The following is a 26353-nucleotide window of genomic DNA, read 5'->3' on the forward strand; positions in this document are numbered from 1 at the left end:
ACTGCAACATGACAAGTTCCAACCAAATACGAGGAAGAACTTCTTTACCTTGAGGGTGGCAGAGCACTGGTGCAGGCTGCCCAGAGAGGCTGTGGAGTCTCCTTCTCTGGAGGTATTCAAAACCCAGTTGGACGCGACTGGGCAGCCTGCTCTGGGAGACCCTGCTTTAGCAGGGGTTGGACTCGATGATCTCCAGAGGTCCCTTCCAACCCTGGCCATCCTGTGATTCTGTGATGAAAAAATAAAGGGTATACAAAATAAACTTGTGATTTGTTTCTGATTGTCTTCTTGGGGAGCAAGACTTTAGGAAGGCATAGCATCTTTTGTTAGACAAGCTGATTTGTTTGGAAAAAACAGACTGCTTTTCAGACACACAGTCCTTTTCATCCTTATCTACATGTTTTAATCACTTGAGTAACAGACCTAGCCTGTAATACTGGTGCATTGATTTCAGGTTAACTTTTTGTGAAGGATCTTGCTAAGATGGATCGTGAGATCCAAAAATCAAAAATATTATCTGGAATCATCGATGAGCTCTGCATAAGTATTTAAACTTTTCCTCAGATACCTTTCTAAAAAAAAAAATTCAGTATGACTCATTATTTCACATTAAATATGGCCATATATATATTTGTATTTGTATTTTAATGGAAAACAGCTAGTGCTTATTATTTATCCTTGTTCTTTCTTTAACATTCCTTCTTAATTGTACTTGCTATTGCTTTGTGCTGCTGTCAGACTAGGACTAGCTGTGTGTTTGTGAGCCTTGTAGTTATAATGTAAGTTTTTTTTGTTGTTGTTTGGAATGAATTAATAGCTGTCTGTCTTGTATTCCCTGATGTTGCTGTTAGAGATATGAGTGATTTCAAAAGAACTGTATCCTAATCAAGATGGATTTAACATTCATATCCCTAATGCCAGAGGATGAAAACTATGCAAGTCTGTCCAGTATTGATATCTCATTTACTCTTCCTTCAGTTGCAGCATAATATGTACTGTGTGAGATAAGGTTTTTATGATATAATGAAGAATGTCTTTCATAAAATAAGAATTAATTTTCCTATTTGAGGAGAGTCATGTGCAAAGCTTGAAACCCAAATAGTCAGCTGTACATATAATTTAATTATCTTTTTAGTTATTTTTCCTTTTTTCCTATTTAGTTTCCTTTTTAGTTATCTTTCCTATCCCACTTAAATGAGTTAACACTTATAAATGAAGTAATCCAAAGTTCTCCACTAAAAGAGCAGTCACAGTAATAAGGAAAAATTATTCGATAGGCTGATAAATCTTCAGTTCAGAATCGGATGTTAAAAGTACGGTGTGAAAAATGATGAGAACCCATGTGTATAACTTACTTCAAGGTGGTCTGGCTGTTAACCACACAAGTTGGATGGGAGAGTTTGTGATTATTTGTTTTTTCCATTTTGAAATAATTCTTCTTATATCAGGAAGACACTGTAGCCTTAAAAGCTTGATCTCAAAAGAGAAGCTTAGTGTGTGATTTAGTGTTAGTGACAATGAAATTATACTTCTTGTGATCAGTTCTCTAAATGCAATCTGATTCCAGCACTTACTACAAACTAGATAGTGTCCCGTGTTCAATTTGTGTTGACTGAAATCACTGAAAACATGCACTTTGAAGGATTGTTGTCTGTTACACTTCAGATGAACTGATGGCTGTGTTTCATTCACGTCAGATAGTCAGAAATCATATGCACAAATCTCCACAGAGACCTTTTAAGCTTCGAATTCTAGTTTGCAACAGAAGTTATACTGGGCTAGGTAAATTGTTTTCACTGCATTTCATAATGTAATAAAATTGTGTGAAATTATAAACTTTTTAAAATAGACCCATTTATGAAGATTGATTTTATTAGGTAACCAAATTATTGCTTGCTGATTTAGAAACCACTGTCATAGATATCAAACTGAACAGTAGGTGTCTTATTCTTGTGATCATGAAAATACACAAAGGCGAATTTGGCATTTTTTTAGTAGTAATTATTTAGGAAACAGTAAACTTAGGAACTGAAAAGCCAGTTTATTTTGCCATCAATAGTGGGATTTGTTTAGAAATTTTAGAAGAAAATTGAAAGAGCACCTATAGCTGATTCCTAGAATCTGTGCCTGATGTTATGATATAAAATATATAATGGAGATAATAATGGTCAATGTCAATACAGTTAAAATATTCCATATTTCATTTCTTTTAAAGCTATGCTTAAGCTTTCATTCTTGTCTTTCACCACCCCATGTAGACTCACACAGGAGAAAAAGAGAAGATTTGCCCATATTGCGGACAGAAGTTTGCAAGCAATGGAACACTGAGAGTTCATATTCGAAGCCATACAGGTACAGTGTTTTTTTATTGTAGTGAACAGAAAAGACTTTCTAAATATATAACAAGATGTCTCTAAGCATGTCCACAATTTGTCTGTCTACAAGCAGAAATGCAAATTTACAAGTAGGCCTAACACAGCATATTTTTCAGACTTTTTACCTGCTTAATGTGTAAAACTGGATTATATTCTCAAATAATGTATGAATGTATATGTGTGTGTATATATATGTGTATATGTATAAATATACACATATATATGTGTGTATATTTATATGTGTATATGTTATGAGTTCATTCACCGCTGTGGCTGCTAAGGTGTTTTGAAACTGATTTCATATTAATGTAACTTCTGACCTTATCACAACCTGTGTGTTACCCAAGGTAGAATGTTCTACCTTGATGCTCTGACTCAAGATTTATTTTCTGTTGCAACATCTGATTCATTCTGCTGGTCTTCTAATATTTCTGGGTCTGAGTTATGAAAGTTATTTTATATTGCCACCCAGATTGCATTATTATTTCCCTATCAAGTTGTGTATGTTCCTGTAAACACCCTAAAAAGAAATTAGTTGTGTTGTAATGTTTCATTTTTTGAGTTTACACTTTCGTTCAAATAGGTGCCAGGCAACTGAAAACGGGTTTCTTTGTGGCAAAGCTTATGCTTTCATTCAAGCAAGTGGCAGGGTTTCTTTTGTGGCAGTTTTTTTCCAACAGAAAATTATATAGATTTGCCTTTCACAGTCAAAGCATCAGTTAACAGATAATGTTCCTATGACATTCCATTCATTTTGAATAATCAAATTTGCTTTGCAGGGAGATGAAAAAATTGGTGTTTTTAATCATTTGGCTTTCTATTATGTTTGGAAAAGTCTTAACCACTTCAGTCTATCAAGACCGCCTCTTAAGATTACAGGTTTTATTAGGTTTTGATATGCTGGATTTGACTACTATAGACACTAGCAAGTTTCTATCCTTGTCCTGCAGTCAGGATAGAATTGACTTTTATCTTCAGCTCTTATTCTGTGCTAAATTTCATATTTGGAACATTTATCCCTCATAGCAACTGTATAAAAACATATATAAGCCTCTATATGGATTCTGCTCAGGTGGTTTCTGTGTACTGTATAATCATAGACAGAAAAGACAGTGAAGGTCAAAGTTGTCAAGACCCAGAACTGCAATGCAGTTCCGTCCGTTCCTCCTCATTATTCTTGTTCTTTCTTCTAAAACTCCACCTTATCAACTCCTTTTGAAGTCCTTCCTGGACAGTCTCACCTGTTCTGTCTTTGTCTTCAATCTTCTGTCCTGTAAGCAGTGGGTTTCTCTTCTTTTTTTTGGCTTCCTGAGGATGCAGAGAAGAGAAAGAAAAGAAAGTCCAACGCTCATGGAGCATGTGGTGTGAGGATTTAGAGAACTCTTGGGGACTGTGCCTCTTGGAAGGACCAACCACTTGCCCACCTAGGCTGTACTTTAATGAATCAGGTAGACAGGAGGAAAAAGAAGCAATTCAGTAGCATTATTAGTTAGTCGCTTAGTACATCAGTCCAGGCTTCTAGGAATACGGCTGCCTCTATTTCTAACCTGTGTTAACTTTTTTCATGAACTTATTTTCCATTTTAATTGCAGATATTTCTTCACCTTCATCTTGTCATCTCATGAGGGACTACATTACCCTTTAATTTGCTGGAATTTCAGCATACTAGATTTTAATGAAACTTAGAACTTTTATAGATTTTTTTTTCCCCCAATGCTTATAGGAATATCAAAATGTTACTTTTAATTCTTCATTAAATTCCTGGATTCACATTTCAGTGTTTTTTGCAGGCAAGTCTATTTTATTGCATTTACTAGCATGATGCTTCTGTGTTTTCTTATTTTACAGGCCCTTTCCTTAAACTTTAGGTATGTTTTCTATGTACTATTCATGTTATACATCAGTTTGCACAGAGTAGAATGGTCCTAGTTTTTTAAGTTGATAGTGCAGATAGCTCTAGGGAAAATGCATTATAGCTGTCTGAAGGAAAATGCTTTTAGCACATGTGCTGCTACCAGTTACATTTAATGTTTCAGCTCTCAAGCAGGCTTTCCTAAATTTAGGAGTTGGCTAAGGTGAGTTTTATGAAACCACACACCAGAGACCTCTAACCTTGACTGTAGAGCCTTGCAAAATTTGTAGTCACTATTATAGGAGAAAAACTAAACTATAGCATTTTGAACTTACTTGAAGTAGAAAGTTACTGATGGTTTCCAGTACACTTGTAAATTAAATATAGTGGGAGAAACTACTTTGCCAGGAGATGATACATTTTGGAATTATGGGAAAACATGTGGTGTGAAAACAACTTATGAAAGAATAACACTGCAGAAGGAAGGAAACATTCAGGGCCTCTTTCTTCACTGAAGAAGCTAGAAACACTTATTTTAAAGAGAGTTACTAATTCAAGAAAAATGCCTTGGTAAATTAATTTATAATGACATGTGATAAATGAACTCTGACTCTATTGTCTTCCAGTCTAGCTGCTATTTTGATCTCAGACACATTTTTGGTGGAGAGTTTTGTGATTCACATCCTGCACTGGAGAATCAAGTAAAATACGTTTTCAGGGTTGTTTCTGATGTGTTTCTGTTACGATTCCTGACCATTTCTTGATTACCCTGATGAAACTGGGGAGGGGTGAGGGATGGGGGAGTTAGCACTGGGTTGTGACTTGTGGCTTAAAAAAATTATAAATTTCTTAAGTTATATAATAAAATGCCTTATGTGGGGTTTAGTGAGAAAATGTCAGGTAGATTCACGTTGTACTTCTGGAGAAGTGGTGTTGACTTGTGCTGTACCTGAAGACTTCAGCCAAGTTGTCCATGATCGTAATACATGCAGATTAAGCACAAGAGGAAATCGTCCAATGTTCAGTGTACCTGAGGAGGCATAGGTTTCTGAGGAATAGCTTGCATCATTTCAAAAGAAAGTAAGAGTCATTGGTGAAGCGATTTCGTGTCATCTGCAAACAGTACAAAAAAGTTGAGTACCCATTTGATGGCTCTTAGTAATAAAGTTTCACTGCATCATGAAAATCCTTGCCTACTTTTTAGGGATTTTCTGAGCAGTAAGAAATTTTCAGTTCATGAGACAGTGGAACCACAAACTTACTTTATTCAGTGATGGATGTTTGGTTTCTAAATGTTGCAGTGTTGAATACCTCATGCTCTTGGTATTGATTAAATTCTGTGGTTTAGAATTAATCAATTTGCAACTGTGCCCTTTTTTTTTTTTTCAGTCAGACTTCAAAGTATCGCTTTTCATTCTGAGCTAGAAGTGAAACCAGCCAGTCTGTTTTCCAGAGATGATTCATCTTTGTGAATAAGCCTTCAGCTGGGGCTAAGCTTTTGGTGCAACTAGGTAGTACAGTGTAAGTGTAAATATTGCAAAGACCTTCATGTCTTAGTGATTACAGCTGATTAGGTTTGAGGTACTGGTGCAGACATTTGTGTTATCCCATTTTCTGTGCAGGTGGTCAGCTAGACCTTGTTTTATTAGCTACTTTGTATAAGAGGCTTTGTTCTGTATTTACAAAATAAAGCCAGACAGGGTTCTTTTAGACCCGTATATTAATTTCTGTCCTTTTTTATTTCTAAAGCTGTTCTTTATAAAAGTCATGGTTCTTGCGTACCCTTGTGGTGGTTCTGCTTCGGAATTATATTTTTTATATGCTTAGTCATCCATACACAAAAAAAGAAGCTCAACAGGTTTTTGGCTTTTGTTTAGTATGCAGCATGTATTCTTAAACGCTGTTACTTACAGATGTACATATGCTTCCTTGATAAGCAATTTTCTTCCCTCTTTTACCTTAGAGTAAGACTCTGTAAATGAGCCCTAACAGTACTTGGCCTTTTGCAGAAACTGAGCTGGTTTGGGGTGAGTGAACATGTCTGCATGTACATGTATAGAGGGAAGGGGTTGATGTTTGCATCTGAACCTTGCATATTGCTCTGTAATTCATCATCTGGGTTTGCAGCCTTGGCATGACAGAGACAGCGCTCTAGGTCAGCTGAAACACTATAGCACATTCTCCCTCTGCTGTGTCCTGTTGGTTTATGACTTCTTAGGGTCAGAGGGAGCGGGGGTTAATTCAGCAAAAGAATCCTCTGACTGTGATATAAATTCCTTGGCTTGTTCATAAATTGTAAAAGAAATTCTATGGTCTGCTCCTTGGGCTTGAAAACTGGGGGCAAGGAGGTTAATTACTTCCCTAAAGTTTCAAGCAACTTTCAGTGTTAACAGTTTCTGGCTGTGTTTTGTGCAGCTTCTCAATTGCCTTACATGTAGCTATTTAAATCTGGTAATTGCCATCTTCTGTGTGTGTTTGTGTGCATATGTATTTGTGTATGCGTGTGCATATGTATTTGTGTATGCTTATATAATATATATATTTGCACACATGCATTTTATGTCTGATATTTATAGCATTACTTTCCTAATTGGTTGTATCCTAATCCCCTCCATTGCTGGGATGTAGCACATCAAGTTGTGCAGCAATGCAGGTTGTTGTGAGGTGGTTTATATTTGCAGGTAAATTTATTTTTGAGTTAATAGAATTGAGTATTTTAACTGTAATTCTATCATTTCTATGCTGTCTTTTACTTACTCCCTTTTACCAGGGGCAGGTGAGGGACAGCTAATGACCATACATATCTTCTAGAAACTGCTTGTACATGCAAATATAGGTTAAAATGTAACCTTACTTTGCTTTTTCCATCACAGTTAGTCAAAGTCCTGATAAAAAGTTAGTAAGATGACTATGAGTTCACATCTGTCCAAAACATTTTCTGAAAAGATTAATGTTTCTATTCTATGCCATTTAAAAGCCATGACTTAATGTGGCATTCTTACATTTCTGTTCTCTGGTATGTGGAAAAAGCAGCTTTATTTTGTAAGAATGAGTTGAGAAAGTTCTTTGTAAATTTGCTTTCATATACGTGAGTAAAAGATAATACCAAGAGATTACAATAAGGCAGCAAAAAGCATTCGGACCACGGACTTCCATATCCTTTGTGTCAACACAGTTAAACTTACTTTTGCAATTTCCATAACTAAACACTGTTTTATAAGCTCATGAAAACATTTCTTCATACTTGTCCCTTATACATTTAGGTGCTGATTGCCGCCTTGATATGCCTGTCATCCTCTGCATTGATGTTATGGTCCTAACTTTGCCATTGTAGTCTCATTTCTACAATGGGATTAACTAGGCATTTGAGCATATTTAAAATAATGTTTAAGGTCCAACTGTATAAAAATTTGGGTCCAAATTTTGTTTCCTGTAAGTTTCCTGTAAAGTTTCCTGTAAAAATTCCTGAGTAAACAAACAAAATATTAGTTGTGGAATTACAATAAAAATCTTTGGTTATTAACAGTAGTTCAATCATTTGTGAACATAATACTTCAAAGTAATCGAAGGAAGCAATGAATTGAAGTACAGTGTAACTTTCACTTTTTACTGTGTAAAATATGTCTCCGAACTTTTAATAGCTAAGAAAGCAACTGTTTATTCATGTATGTAAGAAATAATGTACATCCAGGATCCTCATTCTAGTGAATTGTCTGGCAAATTACCTTAAGTAATTTATATTTTCTTATATTTAAAAAAAAAAAAAAAAGATAAAAGGAAGGCTTGAAGGAACTTCCTCTTATCACAATGACGTATATGAAAAAATATATCTGTATCTAGTCAGTGAACAGCTTGGAAATGTCTACAGATAGGTTGTTTCTATTCAATAACTTATAAATGATCTCTCTTTTATCTACTGAATTTAAAATGCAGCTTGCAGAAGGCCTCAAAGGTAAGATTCTGCATTTCTAAACCTTTCAGTTTATACATCATTGTCCTATTTATCTCCAGACAACAGTTAAATCTTTAGAAATACCTGTAAAGTTTCATGCAGCTGTCAGCTTCTTGTTGTCTGCTTCCATGAAGGAAGAAATGTTCTTAAAAGGATAGATTATTTGAATGCTAGTGACAACTTTAGATCAAATGAATTATGGATTGATTAATGCATATACATTAAAAGATTTGGTTGGTCATGATGAGTTCACTGAAGTCATAGATGTTAATGGGAAATCAGATTGCTTAATGCTACTGATAGATGTAAAGAATGAAGCTGTTTTATTTTTTAAAGTGTGTTGGGTTTTTATTTGTGGCTAAAGTTTTAATACTACTGTGGAACTGATGAGAAACTCTAAGTAACAATGGTAGTTTAGGGTTTTACGGTACAGATTCAGATAGCCTTAGTTTGTGTAGGGTCCTTTAGTAGTCTTTATGATCCATTTAGTTCTAAATAACTAAAACCTCAATTATATCAAGATAATTTTGATGGACCAGATAGGACAAACATTTTAACTATTGGTCTCAACTATAGGTAATCTGAGTTCTCTGAATAAACCCCAAACTTCTTAGAAAATAAACTTCTCAGCTGTGAAAATACCGTTTCTGTGTCTCAAAGAGTAAGGCATAGCTAAGTACTTCTAAGAAAGAATATTAACAGAAAAAAATGGTTAAAACAATCTGGTTTCGAAAAGAGTAACAGTTGAGGGTTTTTTCTTATTAAATATGTGACCATTTTTAGTGAATGGGAAATGCATTTGGTTGATTCACATAAAAACGATTCTAATTCTTCCCTGTGCTGGGAATTTACACAAGTATTAGAGCTTGGTTAAAAAGAATTCACAAATACACAGACTTAGTGTTATTAATCATCAGCAAAGAAAAATAAATAATCTCTTGTCTTCAGAGTCTGCCAGGTTTGAATATTGGTTAAAATGAAGTAAATAATGTGTAAGAAATGTCTCTAATTGACCCATACCTGAGCACTGTTTTTCCATTTCCCTGAGGCAACAGGACTGTTCTCCTCATAGCAGTCAAAGAGGTATCACTTTCTTTATCTGACTGACTGTGACTGTAGAATTACATGTATATTTGGTGTTTCTGGGTCTTGTCTCAGCTGTCATTCACAGATATTTTATCTTTCAGATCATAAAGTTGCTTGGTTCTTGGCATGAGAAAGCTACTCCTGTGTGGATACTGTTGTACCTTCTAAAGTGCTGAATTTTGAGTGTTTAATGTTTGAAAATCAGGCAGGTCAGAATTTTGTATAAGCCAGATAAGTGTTTTTATTGTCTACTCCAGATTAAGACTAGTCCAGGTGTCATAAAGAGAGCAGCTAGCTGCTGCAGGTGGCCAAGCTTTTTGATTATTCTCCCATTTTTTTCCTTTCTTAGAATTCCTGGTCAAAATTATAAAAATGCTTAAGAGACCTCAGGTATTAAATGCTTTTGAAAATGCTACTTGGTATCTAGAAACTGTCACCTGTACACAAGAGGTAATTTAATATTTTGAAGAAGTGTTTGTCTTGTCAAGGGCCATTTGATGTGCTGTACAACACCAAGGTGGTGAAATTTATTGAGTATTTTCTTGAAGTATGAATATGTAATCTTCACTCAATAAATGATTTTCTGGCATTTTCTATGTTAAGTTCTGTTGAACTCACTTGGTTCCTTGAGTTACTATTTAGCTTAACTTTAATTCCTAATAAGTTCTTTTCATATGGGAGAAATTCAGTTCCGTGTATCTTTAGGTTACTTTGTGTGGTGTAGATACTTGTAAGGTGTATTAAATTAATTCTGTACACAAACTTCCTTTTTAATTTGATGGGAACACCATATACAGAGCAACAGCGGCTGAGGATAAATGTGTAAAGCTGTCAAGTGCTCTATATGAACGGATAGTGTTCTAAAGCATATGTCACAGATTATAATTTTGTTATATCTGTTAACCTTTTGCCCATCCTTACTTGCTGTTGAATGCTGTCATCACACCAGATTATCTCTGACTAAAAAAGCCTTCTTGCAATTCCCATTCTGGACTGCCCTGTTGATCATCTGGTACGGGGTGTTGCATGTGTGATCCAGATGGCCCCCTTGCCTCCAAATTCCTCCGCAGGTGAACTGCCTTCTTTCCACCACAGTTGTGTAGAGTCTCCCTTCTTCCCCTTTTCCCTACCCCAGTTTTAAGTTAGACCTTTAAAAAGGATTGTACTTTACCATAACTGTTCTGAAAATCGACATTTTAAAATAATACACTCAGAGAGAGATATAATTTTTTTTTAAGAAATAATCTTCTAATACTTTGTAATAAGTAGTTCAACATCTGAAAAGGAGCTATGTTTAGATGGTGGTAAATGGTCTGTGGAAGATTCTGAGGGATCACATTGCCATAATTATGTGTTAATTTTGTAAAGAAAATCAAAGAAAACTATTTCTTTTTAGTTACATACGCTGCACATGATCTGACATTTAGTGCAGTCTGTTGGAGATCTTTTCCTGATGTTCATGTTGACCTAGACCACTGGTGCTGAATACCGCAACTGACCAAGCATAGAAATAGTAAAAAGTACAAAAAAACCGCCTTGATAATTTTACTGCATAATTCAAATTCTTTATTCCTTAATACAGCAGTTGCAATAGAGACAGAAAGCCAGGAAATTTGTACATGAAGGCTAATAAACATGCCTGAGAATTATATACAGGTGACCAAGAAAGCTGCATGGGAATGGGGACAGTAAATATGACTCCAAATTTAACAGAATGAAAAAGAAGCAATGCCTGTAGAGCGTTTGAAAGAGTTCTGTTGAGACTGCTTCTAAAACTGAATGTGGTAGTTCATCAAATGCATACTTCAGCATGCTGTTGACCCATCTTTTTTTGGTTTGCTGGTCTTTTCAGGTGCTATTGTAACAGTCTTTTTCAGGAGTCTTTTTCTGTTGCATGTTTCATTTGTCTCATTTGATGGGCATATATTTGTCACTGAAAAGTACATATTTGGTTGATCTTACTTGAGGTCATTGTTTCAAGGTAATCACTACTATTGGTGTTTAATCAGCCTGATTTTGTAATCAGCTTTTTTTTTTTTTTGTGGCTAAACTGGCTGCAGGGAATACAAAGTACAGTATGAAAATAGCAACACATATGACTAATTTGAATTACTTAGTCTCAAATTCTCTATTAAATGTCTAGCTGTAGTCACTGAAATCTTGAACTAATGTGTATTTGGCTTTGTTTAATAGTTTTGCTCCCAGGCAGGGGTATGTGAGTTTGGGAAATCTGGGTGCTAACCTCATTGTAAATACTACCTTACGGCACCTTTGATTGCAAATGCCTTGTGGGAAGCTGTCCATCCTTAGCTGAACTGCAATGGAAGGATGTGGTGTTTAACTTTTAATGCTATGTTAAGGTCTAGTAGGTGCTGTGATCACAAGCTAGACATGTACACACTTGAGGAAAAAAAATGTATCGGTTCAATCATGACATGTTTTCAGATCAAGATCCCATATGGTTTTCAATTGTGGAATTGTTTTTTGTAATCCCTGTATTAGGATTAAATTTATTTTTATTATGTTAAAAGCTTTGGGTTTGTTCATACAGAATCTGGAAGTAGGATGTCTAGACTTTGCATTATATTAAAGCCACTGCAATTTATCCAAGGATTATTTATTTGGGGTTATTTGTACAGTAGTACCATTAATGTGTTGAGCAGTTTGTTCTTGGACAGCAGGGACATGACAGTCAGGTGTAACTTGAGGGTAAATGTAGCATTTATTATGTCTGTCTTATCTGAGTGTTTTGCTATTTTAATGATAGCAATTGTTCTTGGTTATTGTTGCATTCACAAAATTACTTCTGGTCATGTTAACTGGACAAGCTGTCAAATTAAGATATGTTTAATATGCCTACTGCATTTTGATACTGTACTAAAGTAGAAAGCCTTGGTGAAATGCTTTAGTGAAAAATGTGGATCATAGTCTCAGTTGTGGTTTCATGTCAGAGTTGCAAACAAGAACATGGAAGGTCAGGTGTTTTTTTTTTTTTCAGATATTTTCCAAATGTGAAGTGGTAGGAAGGCTGCGTAATGTATTTGGAAGTTAAAATATTCCCTGCGCCGCTGCCACCCCCCCACCCCCTCCCCCCATATTTTTAAATATAAATTAGATTTTTAAAAAAAGAAACAACCCTCACTTTGTGAAATAGTAAATAATACCTTTGAAAACTTACTCTACCATTGACTGCATTGAAAAGGCATCACAGTAAAAAAACAGTGCACAGATTTACTTCAGTGTGATACCCCTGGTAAGGATTTATCATTGCCTCCAAACATAAATATATTTCTATGTTTTATATGTATTTCTATATAAAAACAGATTTATATAAAAATGTAGAGTGCAAATGGCATAATTGTTAATTGGCATCAACAACTTTACCTAGGGTGCACCTCCTCCTAGTATGATGTTATCACACATTGACACCATGTCTCATAAGCATGCTTCTAGCAGTAAATCCAAGAAGAAATTGTAATTTGTTGTAGGGGAAATAGCTTCCTTTCATTTTGGTGTTTAGTATCTCCTTTTTGTGAGGACTAGAGAAAGAGATAGATAAACAACTTCCAACACCATTTCACTTGCTCATCTTAGTCATTTTTCCTTTTAATCTCCTTGTAACAGATCCATTCCTTTTCTGATCAAAGAAGCTATACATCTGGAAATCTGCAAGTATTTATTGTGCATGAGTTGATCTGAAGTTTAATATTCTGATGCTTATAATTGATTTTTGGTGGTCTTTGCTTCATTGGGGACAAATGTGAAAGCACTGATGGATAATGTCACCTTCCCAGGAGCTTTCATCACATCATACTTGCTGTCCAGTTTTTCTTACTGACAATTCTAAACTTTGACAAAAAGCACAAAACCCTCTGATTTGTGGACGTTGGCAATAGTTCTGTATAAGACATTGCACTTCAGCAAACCGTGTGTAGGAGGAATATGTTTAGCATGCATTATTTCAAATCTGTTCTTTTTCTGATGTCGTCTCATCCATTTACATATCACGGTATTGGAGAAAGGATTCACTGCTCCTGTTTATCTTACAGGACTTCATGTGGGATAGACTATATAAGACTTCTCTTGGGGAATACCTGCTTCACCAGTAATTTCATTGATGATTCTATTATTTGGATCATTTTTATGAGCAACTAACTGGTAGGATGAATAATGTTTGCCTAGTTTATCTAGTTATGAAGCAAGGAGAGAAGTTAATTTTTACTAGAGATAGAGAAGTTAAGAAATAGGATTATAATAATCTTGCCAAAATCTGCTGCTTGTAAGTTCAAACATCTAATCTGAATTGGTTGCCTAGGTTCCTGATAGAGTAAATAGAGAAAAAAGATACTTTGAGTGAAGGCAGTTTATTCAGTTCTCAGACAGGCAACAAAGTTAGGCCCTTTCCAGAGAGCAATTAATCTTAACTTTCTTTTATCCTTAATTTCACTGGGATTCCAAACAACTAGTTAAAATTAGATGTTATATATTTTCACAAGATTGATGTCAAATGAGGGGAATCTTACTCTTTTTCACAGATAAAATTTTTAAATTTTTAAATGCAAGTTATTATTTATTAAAAAAAATTATAAATATCCATATATTTCTTATACAGAAATATAGGATGTCACTAAGCATTAATGTTAAGTCAGAGCTCACAATCTTGAGTTACATAGTAAACTGGATTCTTTGGAACCGCAGAGATTTTTGAAAATTCACAGAATGTAACAACTGCTGGAAGAGTTTTAACATGTTGATACAAAGTCATACTGTTGCCCTCTACTGGCATCTGCTGAAAGCTCTTCAAAGCCTTACCCATCAGCTACCATGTCTCAATGGTTAATTTCTGAAGGACACAGTTAATCCATTTCAGACAAACTCCAAACCATCCTTTGAAAGCAAAAGTCTTTACGCTTTAAAGAGACTTGGGGATGAGGGAGAGAGGGAGGAGGGGTACAACTCCTACCTGTCAACGCTCATCTGCTTACAAAATGCTGAAACTTTAACTTCTACATTCAAAAGCCCTAAACCATAAAAATGTCAGCTGAATTAATTAAATATTTGAGTACTGACAACTGTTGGGAGTGTTTGAATTTCGAAGGCATGGATTAAAGACACTGAGGGTCATAAGAGTATCATATTTCAAACTGCTTGACGAAAACACAGCTATAACACAGTGATAGTTGTCATCGTCCTAAGGAAAAAAAAAAGCCAAATTCACAAAAGTGTGCTCTCTGAGAGATGGCAGAACACAAGAAAGAAAAATATTTGTATTTCACGAATACTTTGCTACACAGTGTTTTGCTGCTGTCATTAACAGAGTTATCTAAACAGTAATGACAAAACAGTCTATCTACTAAGTAGGTTTTTTAAATCCCCTTACTTAAATAACCATTTAATCTCAGCTGCCCTCAAACTTCTACACAACCTGTAACTATATGGAGATTTTACGTACTACAGTGACTATCAACTGATCAGCTGTACTGTAATCATAGCTGGTTCTTCTAAAAAGCTGTTTCTGTCAGCTGTCCCTGTTACATAGTTTTTGTGATCCTTTGACATCTTCTTTCCAAGAAAGGAAACTTCCAGTATCTTCCCTCTGAGCAATCACGGGGGAATACCTCATGTAGAGAAAAGATGAGAAGAGAGATGAGACTTCCTTTCTCCAAGATGAATATTCCTGTTACTAGGGTCTGTGAAGCTTTAAATGTTTATCTCTGTTACTGCCACTCTCTTGCACTCTGATCTTTGGCATATTGGTGAAATATTTCTGGGGGCTTCTAAAGTGTAAAATGTAGTTAATCTTCCTTACCTATTTTCCATGAATGAGTGTGAGTGTTAATGAGTGTTTGACATTTGGACTATGTTAAACCTCTCTATACATGCAAAGATTCTTTCATGAGCAGAAAGCTGTGCATTGTCTTAGCAGAACAGACTTTGCTTAACAAATATTTTCAAAGGTTTGTTACACCTTCAGTGTTATGATTACATAGAACAAATAGGATTTTTTTAATAGGAAAATATTTGTTGAACTGTGTGTTTGTACTAGAAACAGCCGGATCATTTGCTTTTAAAGCATTGTGTACAGAAAAAAAGAGGCAATAGACTCAGGTTCCAGTGTATTGCCTAAAGCATTAAGAATTAAAAAGCCCTTAGGGAATTATAAAGCTTTATCACTTCTTCCAAATTATGGAACTAGCTTAGAAACTCTTCATGTGATTCTGAATAGCTCAGTATCTACATTACACTAATATGGCTTTCAGAAAATCTATGCTAAATGATACCAGTTTAACGGAGCATTACACTAAATACCTCTAAGATACAGGATGCTGCAAGGGAGATGCTAAGATTGTTCTGCTTCTGTTTCAGTTACAAATTGCAACACAAAAATTGCAGAAACTTTTGATTAACTGGCTTCTAACACAGTTCAGATACAGCATTAAAAAAAGAGTAGATTTTATATTTCATTGGGATTCTGACACCCAGAGGGCTCTAATAACGACCAGATGTGAAATAGAAGAAATATTTGGGAGCAGTTAATGCCTAACCGTAAAAGTGACCATGTGTAAATCACTGCAGAATGTGTTTGAGCAAGGGCAGTAGGTGTTTTGGGTTTTTTTCTTTCTTTCCCCCCCAGCCCCCCACCCCAAGGTTCTCTGTGTGTATTCATGTATTGCTAGAACAGAATCAAGCAGCAAAGAGGAATATTTTCATCCAGCCCTGCATCCTGCTGAGGTGGACCTCTATTTGTCATTTTTCTAATGCTTAGATCTCTTCTTGTTTGAATTGAGTGAAAACGAGGCCAGAAAAACCTCAATTGGAGAAATAACTGTGCTGCAAGGCCTTCATATACTGATTCTAATGCCTGCCTTGTTTTCAGGTGAGCGTCCTTACCAGTGTCCTTACTGTGACAAAGCTTTCAGCAAGAATGATGGATTGAAGATGCATATTCGCACCCACACAAGGGTAAGTCCTACATAAGCATAAGTGTAGCTCAGTTTTTATGGTTACTTGAGGATTGTCTATGAATCACATGTGGAGAAAAGTAAATAATTACTGTTTGTGTAGAGATTAGCCTATACCAATCAAGATTTTTTATACTTATCGAAATAAGAGGCAAAGATGTAAGTTATTAACTTGTGAAATTCTAATTATGACTCCCTTACTGACCTATTTTTTCTGTGTTAGATTTCTTGTATGTTGTATAAAGTAACTGTTCCTTTAACCTGTGGTTATTTACGAGATACAAATCAATGTTTGTGATTGTTTACTGAGTAAACAATTCTGTAAAGGCTTCACTATTCTTGAAAATTCAATACCCAGTGCTTTGGTTCTTACTGTCTTCTTAAAATCCAATCACTATGAGCTTTTGTAGCAGCTGCTCTTTGGTAACTGATGACAAAAATTAAGCTGCAAAATGGCTTCAACAACTGAAGGCAAAATAGAAGGCAAATTGCATATGTCGCGAAGATTATTTTTGAACCTTGAACCTCAGTTAGCACAAAGGTTCCCTGTTTCAGGGGAGAGCCTTATTATGTGTGTGTATTTACTAGAGGACAAAGGCGAGATCTTGGCCTCACTAAGCCAGCAAAGAGATGGTGAGCTGTCTTCAAACTGCCAGATGTGAATTCCCTTACTAAAGGGAGATCTCCAGGTTAGGCTGGTCTAGCATTCCATATACTACCTGCCTGTGGCCTCCCTATCCACCATAAGAAAGCAAATGAAAAAAATAGAAGTATACTGTAGCCTGTAGCTTTTGCTAGTAATCCCTTGGGAGCTGTTACTGCTTACAGCAGTCAAGGCAGCCTTGAGGCCAAACCAAGAAAGTTCTTTATCTGTTTGGAAGTAGAAAAGGGTGATAATTTAGTACTCTCCATAAGCAAATCTGCAGAAAGAATAGCTTTCAAAATAAGATCAAAAATGTTTAATTTTCTACCATTTTACCTAGGTCTTGAGTACCCCAGACTTTAGAAGTAAATTAATAGTTTGTGCGGTGTTAATGGTGATTCATTGGCAGCAGGCTAGTTCCATGTTGTTAGTTGTTTCTCCTTCTTTTCAGCTGTTAAATCACTTTAAGAAGTGCTAGGAATTGTTTTCTGTTGTTACTGTCCCATATTACTGTTTTTGCACTAGGAGAAATTTCATTATCATGTATATATTCTTCATGGCTGTCAGTGGGAGGAGTGGTAAACAAGACCAGCTCTGAAATAGTGCCAAGTTTAATGTTTTCCTGATTTGTCACACGGTTTGAGTAAGAACAACAAACCCTCCAGGCTCTGTAGAAAAAAGAGGACAAAAAGAGTTAAGAATAGGCCTTTAGAGCCCATAAGGATGTATCTCCATTGATGTACTGATTTATACCAGGTGATGATTTCTTCTAAAATCCATGCTCATGAGTGAGGTTAGAGAACTTTACAAACATTATCTTCATTGCTTAAAAGCTGTAAATTAACTGATAAGTAATTTACAGCAGGATTGCATATCCTAGTCTTAGAAAAAGCAGTACTTCGGTGGAGAAAAGCCGTTGATAATTGTGGGTGGGTTTTTTTTTTTCAGTTGTATGCATAGGTCCTGATTACCCACAGAGGGCAGATAATAAATACTATGTTAACAATTGAAAAAAAAAGTAATTTTGAAGTAGAGATTTTTAATTGTACTGAATGGAAAACTTATAGTTGTTCTTTAGCTGAGTGTAGTTTTCTTGGGATGTTTCTTGCTCTTAGCTATGCTCTGAAATGTATTTAGTGTTTGGTTGCATGCTGCTTCTATGTAACTTGTTGCTTACATATATTCCCATATTCGTCATATTCTGCCGGTGTTATATGGAAGAAAAAAAAACAAACCAAAACCAGACTGAAATTTGCAGGCGGCCTGCAAAATGCTTATATAAAATTGGACTGAAAGGCAAACTGAGGACTTGAATGTTGAAACAGGACGAAAAAGAAAATAATTATTATATTTATATATATAAATATAATTTATTATTTATTATGAATGATAAAAGGACAATTCAACCAATGTTTGTTATTTGGCTAATAGGAAAGGGAAGAGTTAGGAAAACAGATTTTTACAGAGTGGAGATTCCTTTTTAATATATGTAGATGTTGTAATTAGATTTTTTTATTGCGCTAAGAACATAATTGCACTAAGAGCGTAATAACATTTAATTTAAAACGTCTCATAAAATATTCTGCTGTATCATGTAGTCAAAATATCATCCTTACAGAAAGTAAGTGTGGTTCCCACTGAATGTAATATGAGTGTTTCCATATACTTGAGATGTCATGATCATCTAGATCTGAACACATTATATTTCAATTTTTCTTGGGAGTATGCTAAGCAGACTACTCAAAAACTTTAAGATTATGCTGGAGGATTAAAATATGCAGGCACTGTGATGCTTTTAGGCCTTGGTTTGGCGTTTTGATTCTTTTTGTGGTCATGCTGTTTATATGCTACTCCTATTACAAAGCTCCAAAAAAAATTTTTTTGCTTTGAGGTAATAAGAATTAATATTGATAATGTTAACATTACTAATAATTTTGAAAACCAAAGCCTGTTGCTACAGTCTTGCATCTCCCAACTTTCCCTCTTCCTCACACTTCAAGACCTTATTTAATATCTAAATAAAGTGGACAGCTAAAAATTTTAAAGTTTTAGTAGGAGAGGAGAAAAATTTGACTAATAGTATTAATAAAAACAGTAGAACAGAGCAAAGTTTATGAAGAACTTTCATAGATTTTAAAGTCAGAAGTGTTTATGCTGTGTCTGTTCTGCAAAACATTATTCATGCAGAACTGTAGGATAATAAGCTGTAGTTCAATTGTTCAGATGAGTCAATATTAGTACAGGTATAGGGGAATAAATATGTATTTTAGGTGGTGCGATTCAGACGTAAGTGAAAGAGAATGGAGTGGTGAAGGGAGTTTGGGTATTTGGAAGGAATAAGAAGGAAGAGGGGGAGAGAAAATATGGAGAGGTAAATTGAAAAGAGACCATTTACAAGAGCACTTGTGTGCTTGGCAAGAATATGAAGATTTATTTAATGTTTGTAGTAGGTTGATGCTTGTCAGGAATGTAGTGGTTGACATTCAGGATCTTGTTAAGACACGCTGAAAAACTTAAATAATTGATCCTTGTGTGTTTGGTGGTGTTTATACATGGTTTTTAATTTAGTAGTGTGTTGAAAGAAAAATATCTAGAAAAATATACAGGAAAAACAATGAAAACCCTTTCAGTAGAAAAAAACAGCTGTTGAGTATATAGGTTATATAATAGTTTGATAATGTCAGTATCATGTGCCTTGGAGTTTCTCTGAACACGGGGATGCTAGCAAAGTTGAGGTGCAGAAAAACTGACATTTTATGCCATGTGCTTCAAAACCAAGCAGGTCTGTTGTCACTGCCAGAGGTGTTCTCTCTTGTGCTACCATTTTACCCTCAAGCAGGTGCAAGCTATTTGCTGGAGGCGGTGGTGGCAATTCTCTGACAGTCTTGCTCATTTAGTCAGATTGTCTTGTTACTCTGTTTTGTAGAGGTGATTAGGTATTATGATGGTTTACTTTGAGGTTGATAGCCTAACATATTTCTATGTAGTACTGATAGTTGAATTACCAATTTTGAGTGTTTCAGGTCTTTAACCAAGAGCAGTAGAAGCACAACTGAAAGTTCTGAGTGATTCACATGTATCTTTTTTGAAGTGAATGCATGCAGTCACATTGTAGTGCTCAGGCTAGTAGTGGTCTAATTCATATTAACAAGTAGAGGAATGCAGTAGTAGGTATGTAAAGTGAAACAGTTGGTGCCAAGGACCTGATGTTTTTCAAGGGTTTTACTGCAGATTGTGGAGTATGGTCCCATGGACTGAATGCACAATAGCACTCTCTGGAATGCATTAAACCTTCTGGTTTATTTTTTTCTCAAAAGGAATCCAGGTTACGCAGTCCAAAACATTTTGAAAATGTGCACCAAAGCACACTAATGGGACATTTGGGAAGTGTGCTTCAAAAGCACACACCTGAGCTGAATACAAACACTAAGGGAGATGTATTTTAACTGTGCTATGCAAGAACATTTCCAGTGAAGAAAGATTATACCTGTGCAGAAAAAGCTTGAAACTCCTCAACGTGATTTTAATTCACTTTAACTTGTTCTATGATCTTAGGCCTTTTCAACAAACACAAAACTAAAGATCGGGAAATAAAAAATGTAGCGTGTTTGCCAATGTTTATTTTTGTCAGTTCTAAGAACAAGAAAAGCCAGGAAGTCACACTTGAAATTTCTCTCTTCAGGCATCTGACGTGTTGACTTTTCAAAAGATTGTAAGGATGGTGGCTATTCCTTTTCTTACCCTTTCCTACACAAACATTTTATTCTGAAATTTATTCTTGCATGTAAAATAATTATTCAAATAATAAATAACAAGGTGTATAAATCCAGAAGGTGTTTTTGTATCAGCTAAGCCCAGTAATGTGAAAATAAACGTAATCATAGCACCCTCCCTTAAGGGCTATGCTTGTAAATATCTTTTAAAAAAGTCTGGTCTTTTGGCCAGAAAAATTGTGAAGTAGCTTAAAATTAATAATACAACATTCAAAAGGGAAAATGTCATTGTAGATATAAAATCTAGCTATATTTTGCCAGTGGGATTAAATGCCAAACCTGATCCTGTGGATCAGGGAAGGCTGCTGGAAAAATCATTGTAGAAAGCTGATTAAGGTCTGGCAGCTGCTAAACTGAGTACAACCTGGGTGGCCACAGGTGTCAACTCAAACTCTGAAGTAAACGGAGGTAAACCAAAACCCCTACTGACAGTGTAAGGAGATGAAAATACTCAACTACCTAATATTGAAATGTCACCTGAGTATTGATTTGTTTCTATTAAAGTAGATGTGTTTCGTTTATGGTTTGGTTTTTTGGCTTTTTTTTTTTTTCCCTGAAGAAAAAGAAATGTAACAGCCAAAGAAATCATACATGAAGAATTGATTGAAGTTCTTGATGAAATGAATTTACAGACCATATCAGCTTTGCAGAAATACATGCATACTTCCAGCCTTCACAGTGCAGTAAACTTCATCTATTTCCTAAGGCTTTATTCAGTGCTTGACGTAATATTGCATAGTTTGAGCTTAAACGCTTAGAGAAATTGTTGTATGTTACTGCAATGTAATTGTTAATGTTTTGAAGTATGATCATTGATGGATGCCCAGAGTTATTGTCATGTCAAATTGATGTTTTCATTACTTCTGGAAGTGGTAGTTTTATTACAGTTTGTTTCAGTTAAATACATGGCAGTGATGGAAAACAGGAAGAGTAGAAGCCATTTGCAAATGTTTTTTCATCGCTTGGTTTGAATATTTATACTTTGAAGGTATAACAGACACATGTAAATTTTATAGCTTGTTTAAAAATCTTATTTCTGGTGGTTGGAAAGTGGCTGGCTGTAATGCTCAAATAGTACATTTCTAAGATATTATTTTAAAATTAAAGAAATTAAAGTGTATTAATAGGTACATTTCTTTTTCATGCGTAACTGCCTACTATTTAAAGATGCATTAATCTTTAAGTATGTTTTTAAAAGCACCTAATGTTCAGAGATTATACTGTAAGAAATAGAGCAATTTAAGTGATAAGCGTATTTTTGGTCACTCTGCAACTAACTTTACTTTTCCACATTTGAAATGCTTGGCCAGTGTGTGTGTGTGTATATATATATACATACATATATATACACTTTGCATGGAACTGATCAATAGGTTGCAGTTGATATAATGTAGTTTCTGGACACTTAAGCTATCTGTACTCACAGTAGTGTTTAGGAAGCTTTGTCTCCTATTATTCATTTGAAGCTGGGCAGCTTGGATACTGTTAGCAGTGTAGCCTCAATTGCAAGGATTGGTGTGATCTCGTAGCCTGAGTATTAAATACGTTTTGAAGTCAGCTCATGAACACTTCCTTCTCAGAGTGAATTTGTTAGTGGTGGCTGAGTGTATATTTTATGAATATATCTGCATGCGCTGCAGTCACGTGAGTGACTTCAGTGTAAAGGTATCCTTAGAAGCTAAGGACTTGAGGCCTGACACAGTATGTGAGAGAGTTAGCCAACCTCGAGTTACTTTTATTTATGTATTTCATGGGACTATGAGTCTTCATAAGTCTGGAAGCTAGGCAATCTCCTGGAGAGGTGTTCTATTCAAGTCAGTGTTTCAACTTGTTGCTGGGACAGTACAAGGAAGTTGTCCTTGTCCAGGTCCTGAGTTAAACAGGCTTTCCAAGGTACACATTTGGAAGTTTATGCAAACCCCTCTATTCTTTTTTTTTTTAACCCACAAGAATGTTAAAATGAAGTAATTTTAAAAAAAGAACAATATTGACAACTGTGAAATAATTTCACTTGTTCTGTATTTCCAATGAAATATTTGGGCTTAAAGTTTTTAAAAAGGTCATGTGTTCTAGAAACAGCATACCATGCTATTGCCAAAAATAAAATAAAAAAATACATTGGGTACTAAATATAGTCTTATGTGTACATGACAGTGTGTACTGAAATCATATGAGGTGTTGATTGAATTTTGAAATTTTTTCAATATTAGATTTTTCTCTGTATTTCCCTGTTGGTGAGACATGAGTGAGTTCCCAAACATCTGTCTGAGGATGATGACTTTGCCAGTGCTGTGGTTTCCTTGCCTGTGGAATCTGTATTTGTATACAGAATATAGAAGTTTTGAATCCCACTGCACCTATATTTTCACACATTTTTTATGTTATGTTGACTGATGATCATCTATTCCTCACAGAGTGAAAATGTATTTTATTTTTTTTTATATTGATAATGTTCTTCTTCCAAGAGCAGAATCAACATTATTGAATTTTCATCCTGGCTGATTAAATAAGCCCCCTTCACTAAATCTTAGGGGCAGAAATTACTTCAGTGGTTTTAAAAAAACAAAGAAACAAAAACTTTACAGATTTTAGGTAGCAAATAGGCAGAAATACTGTGGAAAATGGGAAATTAATGATATAGTAAAGTCCAACCAATTGCATATACTGAGTTTTTTAAGAAATATACCTTTTATTCTTCTGGCAGGCATTGCAGTGAAGATGCGTGGTTTTATTTTCATTACAATTTTTATTGCAAGAATTTCAGATTTTTTTCCAAACACCCAAAATGGAATTTACTTTTATTAAAAATGACCGATGCTATTGTTAGAAAAGTGACTTTTGTTAAAATTTGCCAACATCCTTTCACAACTGTTTCAACAGGAAATTTTCAGTGCCTGCCTTAGTTATTGGAAATATTTTTTAAAGGATTTTACTTCTCAACTGAGGAAATGTGTACTTTTAAAGTGATTGTTTATTGAATTTTAATAATTATAAGATTCAAATCTCACCTCTGTAGAGCTGTGTATTCTCATCAGCCTTTGTTTCCCTGTGTCAATATTACTTTAGTAATTAAATGCAAGTCTGATAGTTCAGGTAGGCCTCTTGTCTGTGGGTGAGCCACTTGCTGCAACTTCCAGAAACCTTCCAATTACTAAGAGACCATCTTGTTAGTTATTGCACATTTTTCACAAATACAAAACTGGACTCCATTAATTCACACCATCTGTGATCTTAAGTGACTCAGCCTCTCTTCTCAATGGGGGATGTGTTGCTAGTGGTGATGACCTAGCAGAAAGTATTGCTGATGGGTTTTTTTGACATTAATCAGCTTAGTCTTGTTTAGTTACATTTCAGCCCTAAAAAAAAAAAAAAATCAGCTACCTAAGCCACCCTTGTTGTTTCAGTAGATGTTTTACTGTCTTTCGTACTGTATAGTACCTCTATTCCCAGCCCTTCAGGTAAGATGAAAACTGGTCTTTTAATAATACTGAGCAATATATTGCATGTCAGCACTTCATTGATAGTGAAACTACCCATCATTCTTCTTAAATGTAGAAAAAAACTGTACTTGGACACTGGGATTTGCTGAGGCTTAAAGGTCTGTTACCACAGCTGCTGTCTAACAGGTTTTCTTGTAAAGATCTACTTGCTTGGCCTGACCCTCAGCATGGTCCGACACTATCTGTGGGCAGTTTCTAGACCAAGCAGAAAGATCCAACTGATTCTCTAGGACTTCTGTTACTTGTTCATCACTGTTCTGCTGAAGTTTTGGTAGAAGTTTGCTGTTAGCAGGGCTGCAAAGTGGGTTGTGGGTTGCTTGGGGGTATGCATCATGAACCCTGTGTTAGGTTGCCTCTTGCAGGACTCTTCTCCCGGCCTCTCATGCTTTTCAGGCTGTTGTAGCCCTGAACCTTCACTTCACATTCAGGTGGGGTTTTTTAAAGGATGATACCTGTGCTGTCACCATCTTTGATACATGCCATGTACAGCTGGCTAAAGAGCTCCTGAGTGTAGTTGGGAGGGACACATCAACATTAAGTAATAATTGAAAAAAGTGTTACTGGCATTAGGATAAGTTTTAAAACACGCAAAGCACAAGGATTTCAGGTTGAAACTTTTTCAGGCTTACTCAGGTTTTACCAAGAATCTTCATGTATGCACTGGGCCATACTGTTCATTTTTCCAAAATGCGTTGTGTTTATCTCCAGCTTTGTCTGTTATACAGATTGCAATTTTGTATGTCTCCAGAGGAAAAAAAAAAGGATATTTTTTCGTCCTGTACTATTGCTGTTTTTTGTGTCTGGCAATTTTTACACTCATGTCACAAGTATAAATGTTTACAAGTAATATAAGATCTGATAGGGTTTTCCTTGTTTCTCTGAACGTTTGGTTTTCAGCATGTAGAAAATGCAGTCCCAGGAAGCTGATAGTTCTGTGAAACTTATTGTGGTCAGTATGTCTTACCCTGAGATGCTAGTAATTCTAATATGTGTTTAGATATATGAACATGATCTACAAGAAGAAACATGCAATATGTGAAATTCTGAAGTAAATCTGCTGAATTCAGGATATAAAAAAGTGAGCATAAGAGAGATTATATCCTAGATAGCTCTGGGATTTTAAGTATGCTCTTACATGTCAATTAAAACCTAAGTGTTAAAAAGGATTATTGAGTAACATTTCTGTAGTCAATAAGTTAACTTTCTGAGTAGTACAAGTGTGTAATCATTGTAGTAAATTAACGTAACCAAAAAAGTAAAGAATAATGGGGTAAGAACGAGTGTGGGTTCAGCCCAGTTTAAACTTGCTTCTGCCACCTTGGAAAGAGTTACTAGAACTGTTCTTAACTCTTATTTATTTGAATCTTGAGCTATGATTATTTTGGATATATTAGTGTCTAGCTTATGTTTTTCTTGCTGTTGAGCTCTTGTAATAGTTTTAATTTCAGATCTAAAAAGTTATTTGGAGATACTCCTACCAAAGTACTTTATGTTTTAACTGTGTAATTAATATTACCAGGCTTACAGAAAAAAACATATGCACTAGTGCTAAACTAATCTTAATATATAATTTTAATATAAGTTATTTATATTTCTCAAGGGAGAATACAGTCAACTACAGCAGCAGTTAGCAGTTCAAATATTGTGCATTTAAGTATTTCCATCTGCTGTGGTTGCACGATACTCTGTACACATTCTGCCAATCTGTTAAAGGTGGCGTCAAATGGCCTTGAGAATTGGTTGTGTTCTGATGTCTTTCTAATGCAAAGCACACTTTGCATAGAATCCAAGGTAGTTGTTTGGTTCAGCTATCCACAGACAGATGAAGTGTATTATAGTTGCTGTTTTACTTGTCATAATTGTTAAAATATTGAAATCCTCCCAGTTTTAAAGTAATGAATAGAAAATTATCAGAGATGAAAGCTTCTTAGTTAGCATACCAGTCTTACAGCAAAGCACCTTCCAGAATACCACGTCCCATTTGGGCTCTCCTTGGCCTTTCTTTGTTTAGAGTAGTATGGTTATAAATCCTTATCTACATATTTCTATTTATACCTGGTATACTTAATGTAATATTAAATCACTGCTGTATCAGCTACATCCTGTCTCTCTCACTGTCTCTGCTCCCTTCCTCATTTATATCAGCAATAAGAGAAAACACATGTAATCCTTTGGCTTTGCTGCTACCATAGTCATGGCCTGACAGATGC

The 26353-nt window shown here is 35.3% G+C and overlaps 1 protein-coding gene across 5 annotated transcripts in view; it reads left to right on the forward strand.

Annotated features, from left to right (window-relative positions):
- The window catches only part of PRDM5 (PR/SET domain 5), an 86970-nt gene that overhangs the window by 51458 nt on the left and 9159 nt on the right, over positions 1 to 26353 (forward strand). For 3 of the 5 annotated variants that reach the window (XM_040584135.1, XM_040584144.1, XM_040584149.1), the window contains 2 exons: positions 2259 to 2352; positions 16143 to 16228. In XM_040584135.1, the coding sequence (XP_040440069.1) occupies positions 2259 to 2352; positions 16143 to 16228 (180 nt within the window). Of the gene's footprint in view, positions 1 to 2258; positions 2353 to 8160; positions 10336 to 16142; positions 16230 to 26353 lie in introns of those variants that run through there. The other 2 variants (XR_005826425.1, XR_005826424.1) reach the window with 2 other exon arrangements.

This window comes from Falco naumanni, chromosome 1, assembly GCF_017639655.2.
Source record: "Falco naumanni isolate bFalNau1 chromosome 1, bFalNau1.pat, whole genome shotgun sequence".
In the NCBI taxonomy this organism is placed as follows: domain Eukaryota; kingdom Metazoa; phylum Chordata; class Aves; order Falconiformes; family Falconidae; genus Falco; species Falco naumanni.